This window comes from Colius striatus, chromosome 22 (genome assembly GCF_028858725.1).
Source record: "Colius striatus isolate bColStr4 chromosome 22, bColStr4.1.hap1, whole genome shotgun sequence".
Classification (NCBI taxonomy): Eukaryota; Metazoa; Chordata; class Aves; order Coliiformes; family Coliidae; genus Colius; species Colius striatus.
The window spans coordinates 8977267-8999600 of record NC_084780.1 but is presented as its reverse complement, the minus strand read 5'-3'; the positions used below and the strand labels follow the sequence as shown (position 1 = coordinate 8999600).

The window sequence follows — 22334 nt, the reverse complement described above, 5'->3', positions numbered from 1 at the left end:
TTCTTCAGCATCTAAAAAGGAATTGTCTGAGAAGGAACTTAATAGCTTGTAAATATCCATTTTCAAAAATAGTTCACGCTAAAAGAATGTTCAGCTCTTTCATTTTTTGTTATCATCGTAGCATTTCAGCTCACATAAGCTTTTAATTGAGCCACTGCATTTTTACAAGATGCTACGAGCTTTTTATGTTGAATTTCATACCAGAGTATGTGTATTTTCCTAAATTAGATTTATGTTCATGTTGAATTTGTCTCCATTCTTAAATTATTTCAGAATAGCAGATGAAGATCATACCTCTGTTCTGGTTACTTTATCATTCCTTTGGGTATCTTTTGCTGTACTTAATGCCCTCTACATTCCTCTTCCAAGAAGGATGTTGCTTGTTAAAAGTCTGAAGTTCACGTGCAAATCACACTTGCTGGCAGGATGGTTTCTGTCAGGCCTTGACTTAGAAAATTAAAAAGCCTTCATAGAAGCTGAAACTGGCTCTTGGGAGAAGTGGGTGGAGAAACTGATTCAGTTAAGCAGGGATTGACTACCCTGCCCAGGGTTGTGAAACTAGAAAAATGATTTTTAATTGAAGTCTAAGTGTTCCCTCCCTAGAGAAGGACTATTGTAAGACCAAACCCAGGACTTTGCTTGGATATAATATTCTTCCATTCCATTGTGTTAGTACCCTGCTGCAGAGCAGCAAGGTCCCAGCAAGACTGTCATGTCCTGTGCAACGTGGCTAAAGTAGCTGTCAACAGGACGAAGCTGTTCATGGAGGCCCTCGTTAACCAGCTTAATCGCATTCTTGATTGATCTATTATTGAGCAGACTTTAAAATGTCCTTTATAAGGATTTCAAGCTTTGAATCTGTAAGGAGCAGTTCAGTGTATGAGAGAATGCTTAGAGGAGTATTAATGAGACTGAGAGCAGAGCTGTGTAGCAGTATGGGCGAGGCATTCTTTGTAAAGGGGGAAAAAATACACCAAATGTAATGCAGAGTAGAGATTTAAATCCTCTCCTACCTTATGATGTGCTAAACACAGAAAAACGCGAACTGAAAGAAAAATATTAATCTGAAAGAATATTCCATATTACTATGATAAAACTCAGGCTGGAAATTCTCTGTACTGCAGTGCCAGGCAGAGCTCTTAGGTAAATATAGTGATGCCACCATGGGAATTTAATTGAAGCAGTGCTAACTGTGGTATCTCTACGCTGAGATAAGCTGTATTTCCACTAGAGTCAGATCATTGCATGCTGGTGCCAATAGGGCTCTGTTGTTAGGGCTTTGAAGGAAGATTTGTATTCAGAACAGAAGCTTAAACTTCTATGTGTTAGTGAAAGCATAGGAATGATGATTGACTTAGCAGGGAGCTAAAAGCAAGGGAGCAGCACTGACTTCAGGAAGCCCAAATGCGGGGATGCGTCCTGGGTGCCTGGCAGGTGGGTACCGCTGCTGCCATGGCCGCAGTCAGTGGCAGAGTGGGAGCTGGTGTGAGGATGCCTGTCAGAGCTGAAGCCATTCTGCTAATTGTCATCCAGCTGGCACTCTGCCCTACCTGTGAACTGAGAAGGGGAATGATTGCTTTGATTCTTCTCACCTCTGAAACGGGATAATTTCAGTTCCTGGTTGAAACGTTACATTTTCCTCTAGGAAGATTAAAACCCAGTGGAGTGCTCATTATGTGAAGTGCTTTAAAAATTCATGTAAATTTGTTATTACCAAACCCTTAAGCCTTAGATAAGTGCTATACAAAGTTCCCTGCTAATCAGGCCTGCAGCAGTGTCCCGCTGGCTGTGTCCATGTGCCGCTGTTCCCATGTTCAGGTTCTGGCAGCGCACAGGGGAGCACGGATCTGATTCACCCACTCCTTCCATTCAGAGCCTTGTTTGAAGTCATTCCTGGGGGAGTGAGGAAAACTGCTGAGCCTTCCCAATGGGAGACAGTTAAGGATACAGGACAGAAGCAGAAACTGCTTTTCTTTATAGCCTCAGAAGCATAAAATCTCCTTTCCCACGAGGCAGGAAGATATGGTCTAGTTTGCATTTCTCTTTGTGTCTGCCACCTGACAACTGATTCTTGCTGGAAAAATACTGCAATGAGTTTGGGCTTGGAGGAGGTGTCAAAGTTTCATGGTTTTGAGGCGGTAGTAGGTGCAAAATGCTGACTGTCTCTGGCAGACAACAGATCTTCACCTCTTAATTTTTACAATTCAGATGTTTCTGCTGCTTTCTGCCTGGTTGTACTTTGAGACCGAGAGCTCAGCACCTCCTAGAACCAGATTTATCCTCAAACCCTGCTTCAAATTCTTGAGTTATTTTTGCAGGTTATACTCTGCGTGTTTCTTCTGTCAAAATGTGATGCAAAAGTTTAACTGATTGAGGAAAACACGTAGTTGGAGCTTGAATGACAGATTCTATAGGGAAATTCAAAAAAATGTGGTTAACTTTTTGCCACAGTGTTCATGCTTCCTGTTTTTTTCTAGAGCAGCATAAAATGTTGAAGTATTAGTGTAGAAGCAGGAAGTGTTGAGACTCTCCAAAGGGACTTAATTCTTGTGAATTTTTTCATCCAGTATTGTCAACCAAAGGAACATAAACCCCAGACTTTTGGTAGTCAGTTAAAGCCCCAGCTCAGCCATTTTTGTCTGTGGTGTTGTACATGCTGCTGAGGAGCCCATACTAGAAACTTCCTCAGCTCCTGCTGTCAGTACTGCTGCAGTTTGTGTATATGTATATATTACATCTTGGTTCTTTACACTTTGCATGGAGACAGCTCTTGTTATGACCTGCGTGGGATGAGCAGGATTCAGGTACTCTCGGTGCTAAAATACTCTTTTTCAGCCTAAGGATTTGCAGTCTAATTTGGCAATACCAGACCAGAACTGGAAGGAAGTGGATAGAATTGGAGAAAACTGAAGACAATAACTGGGATATTTCAATACTGAATGAAAATCCTTTCTTTGTGTTCATTTTGCTAGCTGAATTTTTAAAATACCTCATGATTCTAAACAATGACCTGTGATATTTGAGGAGTTATGTGCTATTTATGTATTTTTGAGTGTAAACATGTCCTAATTATATGGTGAAGAGCTACTGTACAACAGAGTATTTTATGCACTGCAGCACGGTGAAGATAAATAATGCTGTTCTGAACTGCAAAGTAAGAGATGAAAGAGCTGTAAAAAAACTAGCATTTGCAGAGCTGTGTGAAATCATAAGTGGGAAAAATGACTGCATGATTGCATAATATTTTACTCAAAGAACAAGTCTGAACTTAAATAATACCTTTATTTGTTTTGTCCTGTGCCCCCCCCCTCCAACTCTGTGTATCCTCCAGCATGCAGGCAGACCCACTGTTTGACAAGTAAAGTGGGGTGAGAGAGGTTAAGTGAGAGAATAGGCACAGTAGCAGCCTTTTATTTTGTTAAAACAGATTGCTCATTCAGTTGCTTGTGACGTGTGAGGGAAGTGCATTTCCATTTCGCCTTGTCTGGAGGGGAGGTGCATGACAGCTTCTCAGATGTCTTAAAAGATGCCAAACATTCAGCTGATTCCTCAGTGAAACAATAGAAATGGCACTTCAGATACATATGGAACGAGCTTCAGATCTGCCTAGATATGTAAACCAGGAGGACTTAGTTCATCCTTTGCACTGTAAATTTCACTGTAATGCCATACTTCAGCATTATGTTCAGAATACGGTAAGCTAAAGATGCAATCAAAGAAATGAATTGTCCACTCATAATCTTGGTTTTTTTACACCTTCACAGAAAATGAAGGAGTATCTGGAAGGCAGGAACCTGATAACAAAGCTTCAAGCCAAACACGACCTTCTTCAGAAGACCCTGGGAGAAAGTGAGTCTGAGACCTGCTTGTCACTGTTCTTGGCCAGGCTATTGTACTCACTGAATTAGCCAACCAAGTGTAATGATCTTGGATTGCTGATGCAAAATGAACATACTCATGTTTTATGAATTCATTTTTCTGATTTGCATGATGGAGAAGCCAAATGACCTATGTGGCTCCTTGATTAATGGTGAATGGAAAATGCATAATGAACGCTAATGTGCATTGCTTACTTGTTAAAATGAAGCACATGCCCACTCGTTCATAAGGAATCACAGAACTCCTGAATGGCAGGGGTTGGAATGGCCCTTTAGATCTTACCCAGCCCAACCCCCGCCAAAGCAGATTCCCCTCGATCAGGGGGCACAGGAGCGTATCCAGGTGGGTTTGGAAACCTCCTGAAAAGGAGCCTCCACACCCTCCCTGGGCAGCCTGGGCCAGGGCTCCCTCACCTCAGCACCAAAGGAGTTTCTCCTCCTGTGCCAGTGGTACTTACTGTGTTCCACCCTGTGCCGTTTCCCCTTGTTCTGTCACTGGGCACAGAACAAAGGCTGGCCCCATCCTCTTGATACTCACCCTTTAGATATTCATCAGCATTGATAAGGGCCCCTCAGCCTTCTCTTCTCCAGGCAAAACTGCATCAGGACTTGCAGCCTTTCCTGTTTCAGTCACGTCAGCATCTTTGTAGACTCTCTCCAGCAGTTGCCTGTCTCTCAAACTTTCTATCCCCACACATCTATGTCCTGTTTAGTAGTCTTTATTCTGTTTAATAAGCTGCAAACCTTATGATTTGGTGTTTACGAATGAGAGGGGAGGTTTTCCACGTTAAGCTGGTCAGAAGTGTCATTTCCAACCCCTACCATTCTATGATTCTATGATTTCTGTGGTAGTTTAATTGGTGCTGTCCTCTATAGATTCAGTCCAGACCAAACAAATGTATGCAAACACAGGCTTTTATTAGGAGAATAACAAACAAATTTCAGAGCATGTAAAATATGTTGCCTATCTAGAGGGCATTAGTCAAGGGGCAGCAGCCAGAAATGAATATATGCTTGCTATTAGCATCTAAACAAAGGAAGATTTCTTTCCCTTCATGGTATGGGCAAATCCTGTTGGCCAAACATGCTTAAACTATGCATCCAAGTTTCCATAGAAACCTGCCTGCCCTGTATTTGCGGAGAAGAAGGTTTTTAACAGTCTAAATGTCAGGTCAAAAAATGGCTCAACTCGTTCCTGTGTTTGTGTGATGAAGCAGAGCTCCTGTTTTGATATGTAACTTAACTGGACTCCCCACAGTTTAGGTGTGTAAATCTTCTGAATAAAAACTTAAGCAGCTTTGAAGTACTTTCCTATCATTTAAAAACGCACTATAAAAGTAAAATACTTATTGCTACAGCAATTAACAGTTTCATGTTTATCAGACCCAAACCACTGAAAGGTAAGGAAAGGATGTTGCCATCATTTTGAACTCTGTCATTTAAAGTTGCTCATCTTTTCCGATGTCCTGTAGAAAGGGTGGATGAAGCCAAAGATCTGTGTCCTTAGGGTATTTTTTTTTCTACCTCTAAATATCTCCAAATGACACCCATGCTGCCCCTGTGACTTATCACATTCCTGAATTATAGCTGACCTCTGCATACCGAGACCTGTTTCCTCTTAACCTGCCTGCCTCCTGAACCCATCTCAAGCTGTGGTGGAGGAAAAACAAGAGGAAATTAAATGCAGTTTCTTTATTGCTATGTAGATTTAAAGGCTGCTTCTATTTTCTTGTGGTTGCTTTGCAAACCTGAAGCTTTCTTAGTCACTCCATGAAGGGACCCAGTGTGTGTCAGGGTATGCTCCAGCAGCATCTGTGAAAAAGAAAATCACTTTTGTCATCTGTGAGATCAAAAGGAGCTGAGAAAGGGAGGTACATTTTGTCTCCAAAGCCATGTTAGCAGGTTAATGGTACAAACTGAGGACCATGCCTGGGCTTATCCATAAAATGTCACTTAATGGGGAAATGGGCAAATAAAATTTCTTTCACAAGTCCCTGGAGCATGGTTAGAAGCTTTGCTGAAAAATGCGCATACAGCCACATGTCCTCAGTCTCTGAAAAGTCATGGGTTTGTTAACGACTTTTGTTCTTCTTTGCCCCATCCTCAGGTGACATTTATTAGTCCTCTTGCAAATTGCCTTAATCTAAAGATGACAATTTCCAGTAATAAAAATAGCAGCAAGTCTTCCTATCTACAAGTAATTATGTCCCTGCCTACCGTACACATTTGTCACCGTAATGTAGGAGCTCCTTGATGTTACCACAGCCATGTAATTTATATATATGAATATTCTATGATGAAAATGGGACAGATGGCTGGAAATTCTGCTTCAGAATAACATTTTCATGTAAATTATGCACTGTTTTGGCTTTACATGGAGAGAGGAAAGTGGCTGTTGAGATATGTTCAACTAATTGTCAGCCCTCAGCAATTAGATGTTTCCCTCATTCATTTTTCCATCTCCCCAGGAGCAGGAAGAGAACTGTAGGGAAGGTGGGTTTTCAGCTGTTCTAAATCAGTATGGTTTCACTGATGATGATCTGTACCAGCAGAAGATCTGGCCTGTACAATTCCCAAAGGCACATAGTAGTTTTCTGTCTCACTCCTTGTCGTGCTATTTAAAACGATGCCTGCATTAGCAGCAGTCGCTAGCTTGGCTGCTTCCTTGCAAACTCAGTGCAAGTTAATGGAATATTTTTATAAATATGTTTGTGGAAAATATCATTAAACGTCTGTCTCCCAAAATAGCTGAATGCCAGCACGTTCTGTCTGTGGGCTAACAAATCCACGAATGTTTTCAATTTCACTAAGTGGCTTTGTAAAGTACAATCTCTCGCCCCACCAATTCCTCTGGGAAGGGGGAGGGAGGGAGAAGTTGACAAGCCCAGTTTTTTGGCAGCAGAAGTCAACAATTAGAATGCACAAGGAACTAATTTTCAAAAACAATACTTTCCAAAGAGTTCTCAGGCAGCCCAAGCTGTTTGCTATGTTTCCTGGTCAGCAGCAACAGAGCTCAGCTGCGCTTTGGGGGTCTCCCCAGCAGCACTCAGTGGGAGGCAGCCACTGCCTGGCTCCCCAGAACTGCCCTCTCCCTCTCTGATGCTTCTTCTTGTCCACCATCTTCCAAAATTGGCTCTACAATGCCATTGAAAGTATTTTCCTGTTCCTCTCTCCTAATACTGTATTTCTTTGTCTTAACAGGTCAGCGGACTGACTGCTCTCTTGCCAGGTAGGTGTGGCTCAGGGAATCAATTTTTAAGGAAAATTTGATGCCAGTTAGTCACTGCTGTTCTAGATGAGTTGTCAGCCCAGGAGATGTATCTGTTAGAAGATACTCATTTAGGTAATATATTACCGCTAGTTAATATGACTTTAAATACCATCACTGTTACATCAGTGCAAGGTAGTGGTGCAGCCTGTGCATGATTTAGTAACCTGGTTGGTGAATAATGAATATTTCTGCTTAAAACTTCTCCTCGCTTGTTGTTGCCATGTGCAGCTGCCACAGTTGTGCCCATACACCTGCTGGCAGGGCTGTTGCCTGTTGCAACAGGTTGGGCACCTGGCTGGAGTTAAAAATAACCAAAGAAGAAAAAAAAAGACACAGGGAGGACCTGCATTTTTTCTTGTCGTGGTGAATTTTATCCAGATCAGGGCAGGGTCAGGCAGGTGTGCAAAACTGTTTAATTTGGCACTGTCACCCACAGAAGTCTTGTCCAAATAAGATTTTTATAAACACATTGCCGTGTCAGTAAGTGAGGTGGCTCTGCAGGGTTTCTCCACATGGTTGGTGTGTGAGGCTGAGTAACATAAACCAGGAGACTCTGCGTCCCATTGACACTCTGAGCTCTACCACAGAGCTGGGTCACAGCAGCAGAGAGGTCATGGAGAAAAAACTTTTTGTTTGTAATTAGGACCAATCATGGAACCATAACTAAGTGCTCCCCCTGATGGGGTTTTTGTAAAACGTAAAAAATCTCCATCTCCAAATGGATGGGTTCAAGAGGCTGCAGTGGGCCTGAGGAGCTGGAGTAGGGGCTGTGCATCATCCTGCCTTGTTAACAAAAGGCAGGTGGTTACTACTGATCTGGAGTCGTTACTACTTTTCACTTTCCTTACAGCAAAGCAAAGCTGACAGGTCCTAATTAGAGCCTGACATCTGTAATAATAAAATATTATTCATCATGAAACAATTTTGAATATCAAAGAATCATTACTGGTAATAGTTTAAAATAGACCTTATTGTCTGTGACAGCCCGTGGAATCTGATTTCTTTTTTCATTCACTGTTTTTGATTTTTCTAAAAGGAATTTCCCCTGAATTAACACATTGTACAGTCTTTTTAAAAATTACAGTTCTAATGACCTTATTTATAATTCAGCAGCCATCTGCCCTAGCAGGGAATTGGCTTGAATGATACATTAGGGCTTCTCTACTGTTATCTCTCGTGCTTCATTTTTACAAGAAACTGTAGGAATTTTAAACCCCAGTAATAAATTTTGAGATGAAAAATCCTGCCAAAGCAAGACTTTTTCCTATTTTTCTGCAATTAATGTCTACCAACATAAATAGATGAGCCACCACCAGTTTGTAATGAAAAGGCTTAGTGTGTGCTGGTGTTTGAGGGGGTTTGTGTTACATATTTATTTGAAGTCTTATCAGAAACTATAATGCAGACTCCCCAGTGGCAGTTGTTAACAGCACAGTAGGAAGCAGCCTGCTCCCACCTCTTCTCCCCTTTCTAGAGTGTCTCTTTCAGAGAGTAGTGATGTGCAATTTATAACAAACTTCATCTTGAACAAGGAGCCCTGTTTAACAGATCTCCATATGGTTGGAATTAAGAAGTCGAGGGTAATGTTTTGTCAAAACAGTGGACTCCCTGGTGTCTGTTCCAGTTTTTTAGTGATTTAAGGTCACTTAAAGTCTTTCTGAAGTTCCATAAATTGAATAAGACTAAGTCATTATGATTGACTGGTATATCTGGCTCCTTCCCTCCTCCAAAATACATGTGGTGTGAAAGTCCAAAGGAACGAGATGATGATAGCAGAGGGTTATCTTGACTTTTCTGTTCTGTTTCTCCCTCCTGCATCAACGGGTGGTTCTGATCTCCTCAGCGGCAGGCGCAGCTCCACCATAAGAAAGCAGGTAATACACATTTCCTTCAGTAGCAAAACACGGGTATGCGTGTGCTTGTCTAGAGCTAAATCCTTCTCTCCCTCTCTTACGTGTCCCTTTTCAGTCTTGTTCAAGTGGAACTGGTATCTGCTGGTTCAGTATACAGCCTTGAGCTGTCTTGGATGGTCATGGTTTATGTGTTTCATGCTGCTTTTTCTTTGTCTCCTTTCCCTTTATTTTCACTGGTGTCCCACTGCAATGTTATTAAACCAGAAGCTGCTTGTTTGTTGTGTCTTCTTGAAATAAAGACAACAGGGGTGCTTTGTTACCCTGGCTGTTGTGGATAATCTGTTACTTTTTAGTACCTGATGAGCTAAAATATGTTCGTTTGAGATAGAGAGAAACAAAAATATTCCCTGTTGATGTTGTAAAGGTAAAATTTGGCTTGGAATTTTCTTTCATACAGTCCATCTTGCAGTGCTGCTTTGTGATTTTTAGGATCTCTGTGAGAGCAAGTTTTAATGGACATTTTACATTTTTGATTGTGACCAAACAGCTTAAAATGTCACTGCTCTGAGAGTTTTACTCCTTACTGGGGACCCAGCTATGTGCTTCTCTGAATTCCTACTGTCAAACTGAAAAATAAGTCTAGGGGGGTTAGGATGCTGTTTGTGGGATTATTAATAAAGCATATCCTCGGGACAGTTGAGCTTCAGAAAAGCTTCTGATGTGTTCTTAATTGGTTGGTGGTGTTCTGTACAGCATATAGAAAACTAGTTCTAACTGGCCATGGCTAATTAGTAGAGAAATTATTGTCACTGTATGACCAAGTTCTTTGACACTTGAATACAATAAAAAATATATTAAACCTAGACTAGTAAGGAAAAGAGGGTTTTTTTGTGCCAGAGGACTGTCATCTTTTTTAACTGGTCAAAATGTAATACTGTAGCATCCTAACAGTGAGCATTTTACTATAAATTAGAGGCATTGCTGTCCAAAACTAGTGTAGAAGAGGCTATACTTTATCAGAAACTTGTAAGCTGTAATCACATGGTAATATTAGTCACTGGCATCTGACCTTAAAAAAACTGCAGCATTGCTGTTGCTTAGTTGCTGTTCCTCAAAATGGAGGGAATAACTGCAGACATTGCAGAAATTAAGTTGTCTGAAAAGTCACCTGTGATCCTGTCAAGCAGAGGCAAGTGGATAGGCTTATTCTCATGCTGAAAAGCTCAATTAATGTTGTTTAAGCTGGAAACTAGCAGTAGAAGCTTTTACTGTGTTTGGGCTTTGGACTGTCAACAGCGTTTTCTGTGAACAAGTGCTTGTATGGTGCATGGTGCACCTTATTTAATGGTTGAGACTGTGAGGCGATTATGTGCTGTTTACTGAACACGTGGAACTGCCTGGGATGTGGCAGATGAGAGGACAAATTTGCTTTCCATTCTTCTTTTTTTTTTCTCCCACTTTTGTCATCACTCTGAATTCTAACTGCTGTTCTTGCTTCAATTTCTGTTTGCACAGGATTCCTCACAAGCCATTCCCCTGGTCGTGGAGAGCTGCATACGATTCATTAGCAGACATGGTGAGTTCATGGACAAAAGGCATCCTGTGATATTTCTAGAGAATGAAAGGTTGTGTAAAAACGTTCTGAAAAATGTTCAGAGTAGCTTGGAACATGGTGCTTGTCAGAGGAATCCTGGAGACTGCAATACATAGTCATGCTGACATTTTGGCTGTATTATTGATAATGTGTGTGGGATCTTTTCTAAATTAACTGCCTTGCAAGTGTTGTTACCAAAAAATCCCTTTGTTTCTTCTAAAATAAGGTTCCTGTCCTTAGATACCGCTTGTGTCTCACCTCCACTCACCTTGCTTTGAGCCCTGAAATGTGGCCTTCACCAACAGTAATCATACTCTTCCTAGAGGAGGAGGACTACTCTGAATATTTGAATGCAGGAGGTCAAGTAGTGAATTAGTTGCTTATTTATTGCTGCAATGAGATGACTTGCACCTGTTTCCAAGGCTAACTACACAGCCTGGAACGTTACAAAATATTTTGTACATTTATTTAGTTTATTGTCATTTTTATCCATATCATTCATTAGTAGCATGTGAAACAGCTGTTAATTAACATATGTAGAAACAGGTTGAATTTATCTTCATTAACCAGGAGCTAGTAGGTCCCATTTCATTTTCCTTGTTTAATTACCATTTAGAAACTATAATCTAGAGTTACATTCTCATCATCACTTGGAAGAACCAAGTGCTATAATCTTTCAACAGGCTGTACTTGGACATTTGCGGCAAAAGTCATTGAAACCACCTTGCAACATGAACCAGATCAGGGCCGTCAGGAAGTTTTCTTTTTTAGACTTGTATTCCTGGGTAGGCTTAGACTCCAACAGAATGGTTTTCCAACAGACTCAACTGATGTCTGCTCTTACTGTTAGATTGTGGCCTTAAAGGTACAGTTTGAAATTAGAAGGAACGTGCTTTTATACAATAATTCCACTTTAGGTAGAATAAATGATCAAACTGCCTGCCTGATGCACTTACACTGCAAGAATGGGTTTTCTTGGAGGTAGCCTGACTGACATTTCCAAATGTTTTGCTGCGTAGGTGGGGGATGGATCTCATTTTCCTTCTTCTCTACATTTGGAATTGTTTCTTTTTGCCGTTCATAGCTGTGTGTCACAGCTACCAGAGGCAGCCACAGCCTGCACAGGCTTCATTGTGTTGTGGTTAGTTGCAGAAATGGAGAGAAAGAGGTCACAAATGCATTCAAGAGAGCCTGTTAGTTTATAGCCATTATTAGAAACAAAACAGAGGCGTTGCAACATTCCTCCTTTCAGAAGGTCTGCAGTTAAGAGGCTGGAGTGAATGAGAGGCCATTTCTCTATGTGAAGCATGTACTTTGTTCGTTAGTTGATTTGTAATGGTTGTTGCTCGTTGTACAGGTACCAACAAAACTGTAACGATGGCAGTGTATTGGAACAACTCACCTACCTGATAATTGGCTTTAACACTATTGCTAATGCTTCATTTTTAGCAGGAATGTCTTGAAGACTATCCTAAAACCCCAGCTAGCAAATTGTGCTGGCGTAATTAAATGCTTCCGTTTCAGTTGGCTGATTTGCTCTGGGCCTTTGCGGTATCACTCTGGCAGAATAAACTGCTTCCTTGTATAGTTAGCCATATTTCACTTCTGGCTGATATATTGTTAGTTTATGACCACCTCTGAGTTGTAAAATCCTTTGGGGATCCTTCATGTTAAAAGATAACATGCATGGCTGTTATAACCCAGTTATTCTGTCAGATTACAAAGAAGGGTTAGTATTTTTTCTCTGTGTGCTGAGTTCTGTTTTTACATATTCTGTATGTACGTGGACACCGAAGGGAAAGATGGCTTTTAAAACAGCATGCTCTTGTCTGTGTTGCTTATGTTCCCTTTCTTTTACATGCTGTAGCTGATGAGGGTGCCGGATTATCGTGTTGTTATCAACATCTCTTATTGTCTTACAGGTTTGCAGCATGAAGGAATATTCAGAGTGTCTGGTTCGCAAGTTGAAGTGAATGACATAAAAAATGCGTTTGAGAGAGGTAAGGAAGATCTGTTCCATTATCTCAGAAGCCATTGCTAAATGTATAAATTTGTTTAAATTTTCTGAAATGGCCTGTTTTCAACACAATCAGCCATATTTTGTTCCTCTAATTTTTGTGTTTCAAAGTGAGTCTGAAACACTTCCCTGCTGCTCGGTGACCTCTGAATCCTCAGTTGTTTGGCATTATGCTTTATATTTTATAGAGTGTCTGTATAATAAATATTCTGAATGAAATCTTCTCTCATGTCTGATAGCTTATTGATTATTTATAGCACTTAAACATGTTGTTGGGCATAACTGCATTTTCCTACCCACTTCCCATATAGCTCTTTGTGAATATGCTCTCTGCTAGAGGGTGCAATTTTATGTTTTCCTTGCTCTTGAGGCTCAACTTGGCTACATTAATTCCAGATATCAGCAAGACAATGAATTTCAAGACACTGTTGACTTGACTTGATTTTCTCTGAGAAGAACCATTCCATACAAAGGCAAAGACCAGTTGGGAGCCTCCTGACTCATCAACTCCTAGCTGGACTGTTCTCCCTGGCAGAGCAGGTTTAGAAGAGCTTGCTCTTCAGGCAGTCCTTGCAGCCTGCCTCCTCAGTCTTGCTTGGATCACTGAAAACAAGGGCTTGTGTTAATTCTCTGAATATATCACTCTAAAAGAATACAGTTGCTTGCTGTTGGAAGAGATGACCAGTAATTAATTAGACATAGTGAGTCTATTCTGCTTTGGGAAGAGAGAAGTTTAACGAACGTCGTATGTAAAATCTGATCTCAGTTGTCTTCATCTACCTGAGAATTGTAATTCTCAGGAACAGAGAAAGCAGCAATGTGTATTGCAGGCAAAGGTTTGATATCCAAATCAGACTTTTTTTTACATAAAGGAAGTAGCAGTCATCGTGGGAAACCAGCCAGTGCTTCCAGCACTAACGTACAGAAAAAAAAAGATGTTTTTTCTTTTTTTGAGGAGTTCGTCTCTCTTATCTCTGTAAAGAATATGATGTACAGAACTGACAAAATTAACAACAATGTCTCTGCAATTTATTACTTCATCCAGAACCCTTGGTGGCAGTTAATATCGAAGATAATGCTCTGGTTTGTAGTGGCCCATTTGTTATCCTGTGTGTTATTAAGGTAATAGGCAAGCTTTGGTAATTCCAGTCACATAATGGATATATATAGCTTCAATTTGAGGATTGCCCCATCATTAAATCTAATTATATCTGATAGAGACTTTTCCCTAGGGAACAGCTCCTTAAGTGGGCATGTTTTCTTTTCTAATATAGACAAACTGTGGCATATCTGCAGTGACAAATTATCTGTCCCAGAAACACTCCCCTGCTCCCTGTGCCATAAGCTGTCTGCATCCTGCTGAGCCAAGTGTACGATGCTCAATGGCCTCTTGGGTGTCCACCAAATCCACTCAAGTGTCAGTTTTGAGTGTGTATAAAGACCTGTTCCTGGACTTGTTCACCTCCATGGTGGATCTGAAAAGTTCACACCCTACCAAAATATCTGGAGCACGGAGCCTGGAAGTGTTACTACTGCTCTAGGAGCAACACCACGCTCCGTGGGCGTGAGCCAGGCTCTCGGGTGTCAGGCTGTTGTAACCTACTGGAAAGCTGTCTCAGCTCTCCTGGGGTTGCTGTCAGAGACTTTCCTTTTCAACTGTGATGTGCACGAGAGATCTGTCTCTACCTCACGCTGTTTGAAGTGCAGTTGGAGTAGGTGGGATTAACTTTGGGCTGCATAAATCCTTTTCTCCAGCTGAGGTGCATCATTGCAGCCTAATCCTCTTCTCCAGTATTCTGATTTTTCTTGCCTGCTTTCCTTTGCTTGCCACAAAGGGGAGGATCCGTTGGCTGGGGACCAGAATGACCATGACATGGATTCAATAGCAGGAGTTTTGAAGCTCTATTTTCGAGGACTGGAGCACCCTCTCTTCCCGAAGGATATCTTTCACGATCTAATTGCTTGTGTCAGTAAGTATATGAAGATCTGAAATCTCCTACTTTTCTCTCCTCCCCTCCCTGTTTTTCCTGACTCAAAAATAAGCTTTTTATGCTTACTTTGATTGGATTTGTGTTGCACTGACATCCTAGACTCTATCAGCCAGAGTCTGGGCAATTACCTAGTCACAGCCATCCTTATTCTGATAGCAGTTTTTTAATGAATGAGCAAGGAGACTGTAAGGACTGTGTCCTGGATTTTTCTGAGACTGTGCTTCATGATAGGATTCTTTAAAACAGAATAAAACAAAAAAACTCCTCTCATGAAAAATAATCTTTGAGACCTCTCATTGCCCCCTCAGAAGCAGGAATTGCCAGCAAGGTTTCTTGCTCTGCATGCTTTCCCCAGCATTGACAGATGCACACTGCCTGTGTCTGTCTGCTGCAGTGCTTCTGCATGCTCTCTTTAGTTGGCAGAGTAATAGTCATGTACCTCTTAGCTTCATAACCATGTGAGACCATATATTGACTCCTGTTAAAAGATTATGAATCAGGAGGGCAGCCATAGCCCAGTTAGCATTTTTTATGGTTTCTAAAAGTGATTCTGATGGGCAGAGGGTTGTTTGTGGGTTTTGTACGTCAACAACCTAATTTTAAATGGCCTGACCTGCCATGTCCTTCAGAATCAAAGAATGATTCTATTGTCCAAGTAGTGAAATAACCTTTGCAGTGGCAGCCTGTGAAGTGAAGCAGAGGATAACTGCATCTGAAACGACCTGTGGCTTTCTTCTTGGGATAAATGCATTTGCAGAGTGGAATTTGTGTTATCTGGAAGCAGATTTTTCTTTTCATATAAGTTCTCCTTTCTGAGATGATTTATGCTGCCCACTTATTTCTCAGCAGACTGCTGCTCACAGAGCTTTTTGCTTCACCCTTTAATTATGTTAATTTTCCTTTGCGTGTTACATAATTTCTTTTTTAAACACCCACCTTTCTAAGCTAACTTGAATGAGCTATAGTGCCAGAACTGTTGAAACAGATGACATCCAGTGCTCCCACGCTAGGAAGGAACTTGCGGTGAAGTTTCACGTGTTCAGGGACCTTCATTGTTAAAGACTTTGCCAGGAGGTTCTGCAGCCTTTGCATTCCCATGCCAGGCAGTGCTGGAGGATCTGGGAAATGAGTGGACCTCTCTTTTCTCCTCTACTACTCTGCTGGCTGCCCCGTTTAAAAGTTTGCCATGTACTGGTTGGATTTGGACTCAGGGTCAGGTTGGGTGCAGGGTGATACAATGACTCTCTGGTGCTCTTTCTTCCATGCAGCAATGGATAATTTGCAAGAGAGAGCGCTCCATATCCGGAAGGTGCTGCTGAACCTGCCGAAGACCACTCTGATTGTAATGAGATACCTCTTTGCATTCCTCAATCAGTGAGTATCTCTGGGAGCACCATGGCCCTGTGGTAGGGCTTGGTGTAAACGCGATAAATGGTAGAACCAGCCTCAGTATTGCTGTGTGTGAGCTGAGCAGCAGTTCAAGGCGCGGATGCCCCAGTAGCTTCTTGTTGCATCTGCCTTCCCAGGCTTTTCAACTTTGCTGAAAAATTGTACTGAAACTTCATTTTTTGTTTAATCTTTAATTGGTATCTGAAAGGCTTAAATTGTCAGTTTGGCTCAAAAACTAGTGAGATTAAATTGTGTTTTTGAAAACCAGCACCGTATAGAAAACTGCAAGATTCAGGTTTGTTGGGAATTACTGAAGAAGAAACCCAAAAAAGGCCCACTTGAGAAGCTACTGGGCCTTAGAGAAAGGATGTGACACTGCAAGTTTGATCCCATGCAGTTAGGCAGAGGGAACATGATGTAACTCTGATATGGAGTGCTGAGCTGCAAGCAGGCAGTAAACAGCAGTAGTACAAAGGAATTAAAGATGAAGATTGATATCCTCCCCTTGTAAAGTCAGCACCTGATACTTTTCACGTAGTCTTGGCAGACTCCCTTTGGGGTTTCTGTTTCATGGCTCTGTAAATGCCATCAATGTGTAATTTTTTTACATGGACCCAGATCATTTCAGTCCCAGATGTTCAGCTTTAAAAAGCAGAAAGCCTAAAACAAACCTAAGCTCAGCTATGTGTTCTCCAGCTGATGATGATGAAGTTGTTTTCTGCTCTTAACCTTTCTCCCCACTTCTGTCTTTTGCAGTTTATCTCAGTTCAGTGAAGAGAACATGATGGATCCGTATAATTTAGCCATCTGCTTTGGGCCAACACTGATGTCTGTGCCTGAAGGTCATGATCAAGTCTCCTGCCAAGCTCATGTCAATGAGCTGATTAAAACCATCATCATCCAACACGAGAACATCTTCCCAGGACCAAGGGAGCTGGAGGGTCCAGTCTATAGTAGAGGGGGAAACACTGAGGATTACTGGTATGAAAGATTCCACTGATGAGAAAATGAATGGGTGGATCTTTATTTACAGATTAACATGCTGCAGTCATGCACTCTGTGTTGTCTAATTTTGGATTCAGTCATCTGGCCCAGACTTTCTGAAGTATGCTTTGTAGAGAAAAGATGGCTTTGGTATCTCTGGAGAGTCATCATCTTCACAGAAATAAGCTGGTAGAAGCAACTCCTTCTCTGTCAAACCTAGCTTGCTCATGTTGAAGGGCAGGGTTGTGTTGTTGGATGTTCTGGTACGGTACCTGCCAAAATCAGTCTTTTTTCCTTCTTTTTTTTTTCCTGCTTTGTCCTTTTTCCTTCCTGCTTGTCTTGAGTGCCTTTGCTTCAGATACAGAGGTCACTTGTATCTGAACCTAGAAACCTGTGGCATGGTTTAATTTTCAGGGCAGCACTGATGGTGGGGGAGGGAAGAGGGAGGAATGCAAAATCACCATTTCTATCCAGCTCAGCTCCAAAGGCCCTGGCCTCGTGTTCAGTCTGAAATCCACATCTGGAAGCAATTCAGCCAGAGCGGCTCCTGTCATCTGAGGTGGAAGGTTGGGGAGTGGGGGAAGGAAAGGAGGTGTTTTCTTTCCTACTGGCCAAGCTGATCTCTCCCTCTGAAAATGAGGAATGTTAAATTGTGTCCTGTGTCTCCCCTGCTCCTTCCCTCCTCCAGCATCCCAGAAATGCAAATGACTATTTTCATATACTAAAATAAATACTTTTTTTAGGTGAAGTCACTCTGATGACAGAGCAAGCCTTGTTTCCCTGACTCGTTTCAGGGTAGCTTTAATCGTCAGCTCACTCCATGTATGTGCAGTGAGGAAAGGCTCCTTTACACTAACTGCTGTCTGTAGAAGACTTGCCAGAGCCTCTTTTGGAAATTCTGTTCATTTTACCCTTCACTCTGTTGTTTTTAGCAGATGTTATCTGTGAAAGAATGGTAGGGGAAAAAAGTAAGAATCTTTATGACCTTAAGGAAGCACGTTAACTTTGACAAGAGCTTTTGTCCCATAAGGTGAAGGGAATAAACGTGTTCAGTCCATTCAGTGTGAGTGACACTCACATGAGAATGTAGGAGGCAAAATGTCCTGGAAGGTAGTATCAATTTTCTTAAGGGATTTGGTTTTTCTTCATTGCCCTTCCTAACCACCCTGACCTTGAGACCCTATCAAGCAGAAAAGGATAGAAGCAAGCAGGGGAGGCTGCTTAATGCCAGAAACAAGCATCTGGTTCCCATTCAAGCCTTCTCATAGCCTTGGTATTTAGGTAGTTGTTAGTTATTGCCCACAGGGCTCCTTGCTGCAGAGCGTGCAGGCAGTGGAGTGAATCCTGGTTGTTCTGGTTCTTCAGGAAAGGTGCCTGCTCCCTCTGTGACTGCCCACTGCCACTTCCCCGGCTGCTCAGCACTGGCAGCAGCGCGGAGCCACCGCTCGTGTGCCTGCCCCCTGCTCTGCCATCCAACTGGCAGCTGCCTCGGGCATGGGAAGGTAGGGCAAGGTTCAGAGTTGATGACAAATTCAGGGCCGTGCTGGAGGCGTCTTTGAAATAGTACCTTTGAGTCAAGCCGAAGGCTGGACAGACAGAAGCAGCGCATCTGAGACTGGGTGAGAGCAGCGAGGGGAGAGCCCAAGAGTCCTGCTGCCTGGCAAGTGATACCGTGGGAACTGCAGGGAAGAAGAGAGCTTGTAGATGCTCAACCTGCACTGCATTCCTCTGGTGGTATATATTGCTTGCACTTTCAGGGCCCTTGGTGTGGAAGCCAGCAGCCTAGCACTTCCCACCATAGCATCCTGGGGCTCATGACAGAGAATCTGAGTCTGCAATAAGGGCAGGTTTTTTGGTGGAAAGCACTATTGGAGGCATGGCCAGGAGGAGACACGTGGTCTTTGTGCAGTATTCAGATCCTGAGCGTTGGCTGTATGCGACATTACTTCACAGTCTGTGTGAAACTTTAGCCCTCAATGCTGTGTTCCTCTTGGGACCTCTATTTGGCTTCAAATTCTTCTCTAAACTTTATTAAGTAGCATAAAGTCTTTGTAAAGGATGGAAAAGGTTGATTCCTGAGGTACTGACTCAGAAGATGGTGGGGCAGCTTTGTGTGGTGTGGACTGAACATAGCGAAACACCAGAATTATTCAAACAAAATGTTTGAATAAATATTTGTTACATTTACCCAAAAATGAGAGTTATTTGAACATTTTACCACTACTCCTTTTTCTCTCTTCTTTAAAAGAGAGTAGGAAGTAGATTACCAAAGGGGAAACACTTTACATCTGTGATCACTTTAACCATTGCAAGGCCAAAATGAGAAATGAAGTTATTATTGTGTGAAGAGAATTAAAAATCACGTTTAAGGAGTTAAGGGGTAAGAGTGCAGCAGGCACGTTTTGTCTTAGCAACATTATCTGGCAAGATGAGGAAGGAGTGCTTGTTGTCTGGTACTTTCAAAACTTCTCTTCATGCAAAAAGGAAAGGAGTGCTCCTGGTGATTTGGGTGCTCTGTAAATAAAGATTCCAGGCAGTTCCAGGCAATTTATCTGGCTGTGGGAGTCATTCAGTGTAATGAATGGGACAATTTAAGATTGCGATAAAAGGGAAGTAGGGAGATGACAAACTCAGACCTGGAAATATCATTATGAATTGAGAAATAATTTCCCCCAGGAAAGGACAGCTATCTCATCAGTCATCTAATAAGCTAATTAGAGCAATGGAGAATCATTCTGGCATGGCAGAGAGGAGCTAGACCCGACATGCCACTGCTGTCTGTGCTGAACGTCTCCAAAGGGCCAGATTGTAAGATCTGAATTTGGACTTCCCTAGTATACAGGAAAGTTAACAAAGGTGTTTGGTTTGCTTGATCACATAAGAACTTGGCTTGATTTTTAGACACAGTGACTAAAGTCCATTACATCTCCAAGGTGTCTGTCACAGTGGAACCTTGATGTTGACTTCCAGTATGAATGTTCCTAGTTCTGTGTCATCTTTGTCTTTTGCACATGAGGAAACTCAATTTCTGCTCCTGTAAAGCACCATCTCTTCCCTTCTGTTGTAGCGAAAGCCCTCATGGAGAGAGAGCCTCAGCAGAAGACTCGGTTCAGGATGTCACAGCTGAACACCACACCAGTGATGATGGTATGTGTTCGATTAACTCCTTGGTTAACTGATGCAGCCTGCTGTGGGGGAGGCAGAGAAGAGAGTGCCTTGCAACTTTACTTCAAAATTTAGATCCAAAGTAGAGTTTAAATCAGAATAGTCACTTAAAACATCACACACATCATTTGATGCCAAAAGTAGGGGATCAGCAGGAATCTTTAGAAGCTACCTGACTGTTTTTAAAGTATCCTTTTTTTTTTTTTTAAAAAGTCTCTTATCTTAGCAGCAGGCCTGGGCACACTCCATGCTTGCTTGGTTTGAGCTCATCTGTACACTAGAAGGATCTTGGAGGTAGAAGTTATGGGGGAAGTGTGGAGCCAAAGACTGGATGCGTTTCAGCGTGCAGTCCTGCTCCCCTCTGCATCTGCCAGGCACTTCCTCTTTCAGTAGCTTTGGCAAGGGAATTGTGAGTGCCTTAAGCCCAGTGGTTCTGCTCTAAGGAAGCAAGCAAGAGAAAATAAAAAGCTGTCTTCTGCTGGGAGTCAGGTTTTAGAGCAGAGGGTCCTGGTGATCTATCTTATTGGTAATTTCTAGGTCTCCTTGGAGAAGCTCTGTCACACTTCTTCTCTGATCAGTGAAAAGGAGTGCCAATGCTGAGAATGCTGTGGTATTTCCTAAGGAAAAGATGACACTGCAGTCTTTGAGTGTCAGTTGTTGATACTTGCAAAGCCTCCTTCCATGATGGGGAACAGCTGCATGTGAGGCCCATCAGAGCAGAGGAAAATATTGTGTTACTGGGGTGAAACAGGTATCTCCAGAATACCGCCCAGCACGTAAAGCAGACAGACCAAAACAGGACAGAATATGGTTTTGTTCTTGGCTTTTTGCCCCTTGCAGTTGTCTAAGTTCTGTGATAGTTTAGTTGTGATGGCCTTGTTTGTAAAGGTGAGAAGAAGGCAGCATTCCCTTAAAATTAGGTGGCATCCTTTTTGAGCTGGTCTTTAGCAGTTCATTCAGTATCTGTGCCATGAGCTTCTGTGCTGCTTTTTGCTTTCTTTGCTCCAGCTGTTTGCCTAACAAACATTTCCCATGGCATTACTGTGCTTCTGGCTGGCTTCATGGTGTTCACACACCAATCACAAAGTAAATGACGTTGAGCACTTCTATAAATGCTGGAAAATTGCTTCTCTCTTGGCAAAGTCAAGCACTGTCATGGGGACTCCTCACCAAGGTTGTTGGGAGGAAGCACAAAGCTTGTGGGAATGAAACCCAAGTTCCTTGTCTGTCTTGAGCAGAATGCTCTTTCTGAAATGTATTAGCTTCTTAAAAATGCATGAAAATGTGTTCTTTTCTGAGTTTGTACCTAAAGAAGGAATAAATTCATTGCTGTAATGAAGGAAAAGCTAACATCCCATGTTTGTGAAGCCTGGGACTAAAGCCTGCAGGCTGGTAGCACTGTGGTGTGCACTTGCATGGTTTCTAGATGGGATTTTTAGATGGCTTGTGTGGCTAAGAGGGCACAGTCATGAGAAAGTAAGCACTTAGAGATTAGAGGAGGACGACGCTTTACAGCTGCTGGAGCTAGATTGTGTGGGGCCCCTGAGCAAGGTAAAATGTGGAGGCATTTTGGATTGAGTTCTGCAACCTACACGGAATATTCCATAGGAAGCATGTTGGGAGGGAGCATTTGGCACCAAAGCAGAGGAGGGAGCTGGGCCTCTATCTCTTTGAGGGAGCAGCAAGGTCTGGTTAACTCTAAGGAGTCTCAGGTCCTTCTGAGTTGTACAGTGTCAGACACAGAGCATACAGTCCTTTTTAGAGATGACCAAGCACTTGCTCCTTTAGATCTTTTGTGAGGCTGGCACTAGTCCTCCTAAAGTAAAGGTGTCAGCCCAGCTGCCTTCACTGGGGGAAGGAGTTGGATTTGGGGTGGGGGCAGAGGCTGTGTTTTGCAGAGCGTTTGTGATGTTCACTGTCAACCTCACTGACAGTTTGAGACAAGCAGAAGAGGTCAGAAATGCTGAAAGGCAAGCAGATCGTGTGTTCATCAAATTAGTGTTTGAGTGGAAAGGTTTTAAACTGCTGCTTTCCTGTGCAGGCTGTCAGACTGGCAGGGGTGATTGTTCGGCTTAGCCTTATTACTCTTTACTCACACAGCTTTCTTCTCTGAGAATAAGTGTAGTAGGAAAAAGCTACTGGAAATTAAAGTCTGAAATCACTTCTCTGGACGAAAGCCAGAGTCCTAAAAA

General features: G+C 42.3%; 1 protein-coding gene across 5 annotated transcripts in view; it reads left to right on the top strand.

Moving 5' to 3' along the window:
• SRGAP2 (SLIT-ROBO Rho GTPase activating protein 2) overlaps positions 1 to 22334 on the top strand; it is a 96033-nt gene that overhangs the window by 60054 nt on the left and 13645 nt on the right. For all 5 annotated transcript variants that reach the window (XM_062013365.1, XM_062013364.1, XM_062013368.1 and 2 more), the window contains exons 11-19: positions 3765 to 3849; positions 7080 to 7107; positions 8993 to 9023; positions 10518 to 10578; positions 12519 to 12596; positions 14449 to 14583; positions 15873 to 15978; positions 16750 to 16974; positions 20045 to 20124. In XM_062013365.1, the coding sequence (XP_061869349.1) occupies positions 3765 to 3849; positions 7080 to 7107; positions 8993 to 9023; positions 10518 to 10578; positions 12519 to 12596; positions 14449 to 14583; positions 15873 to 15978; positions 16750 to 16974; positions 20045 to 20124 (829 nt within the window). The remainder of the gene's footprint in view (positions 1 to 3764; positions 3850 to 7079; positions 7108 to 8992; positions 9024 to 10517; positions 10579 to 12518; positions 12597 to 14448; positions 14584 to 15872; positions 15979 to 16749; positions 16975 to 20044; positions 20125 to 22334) is intronic.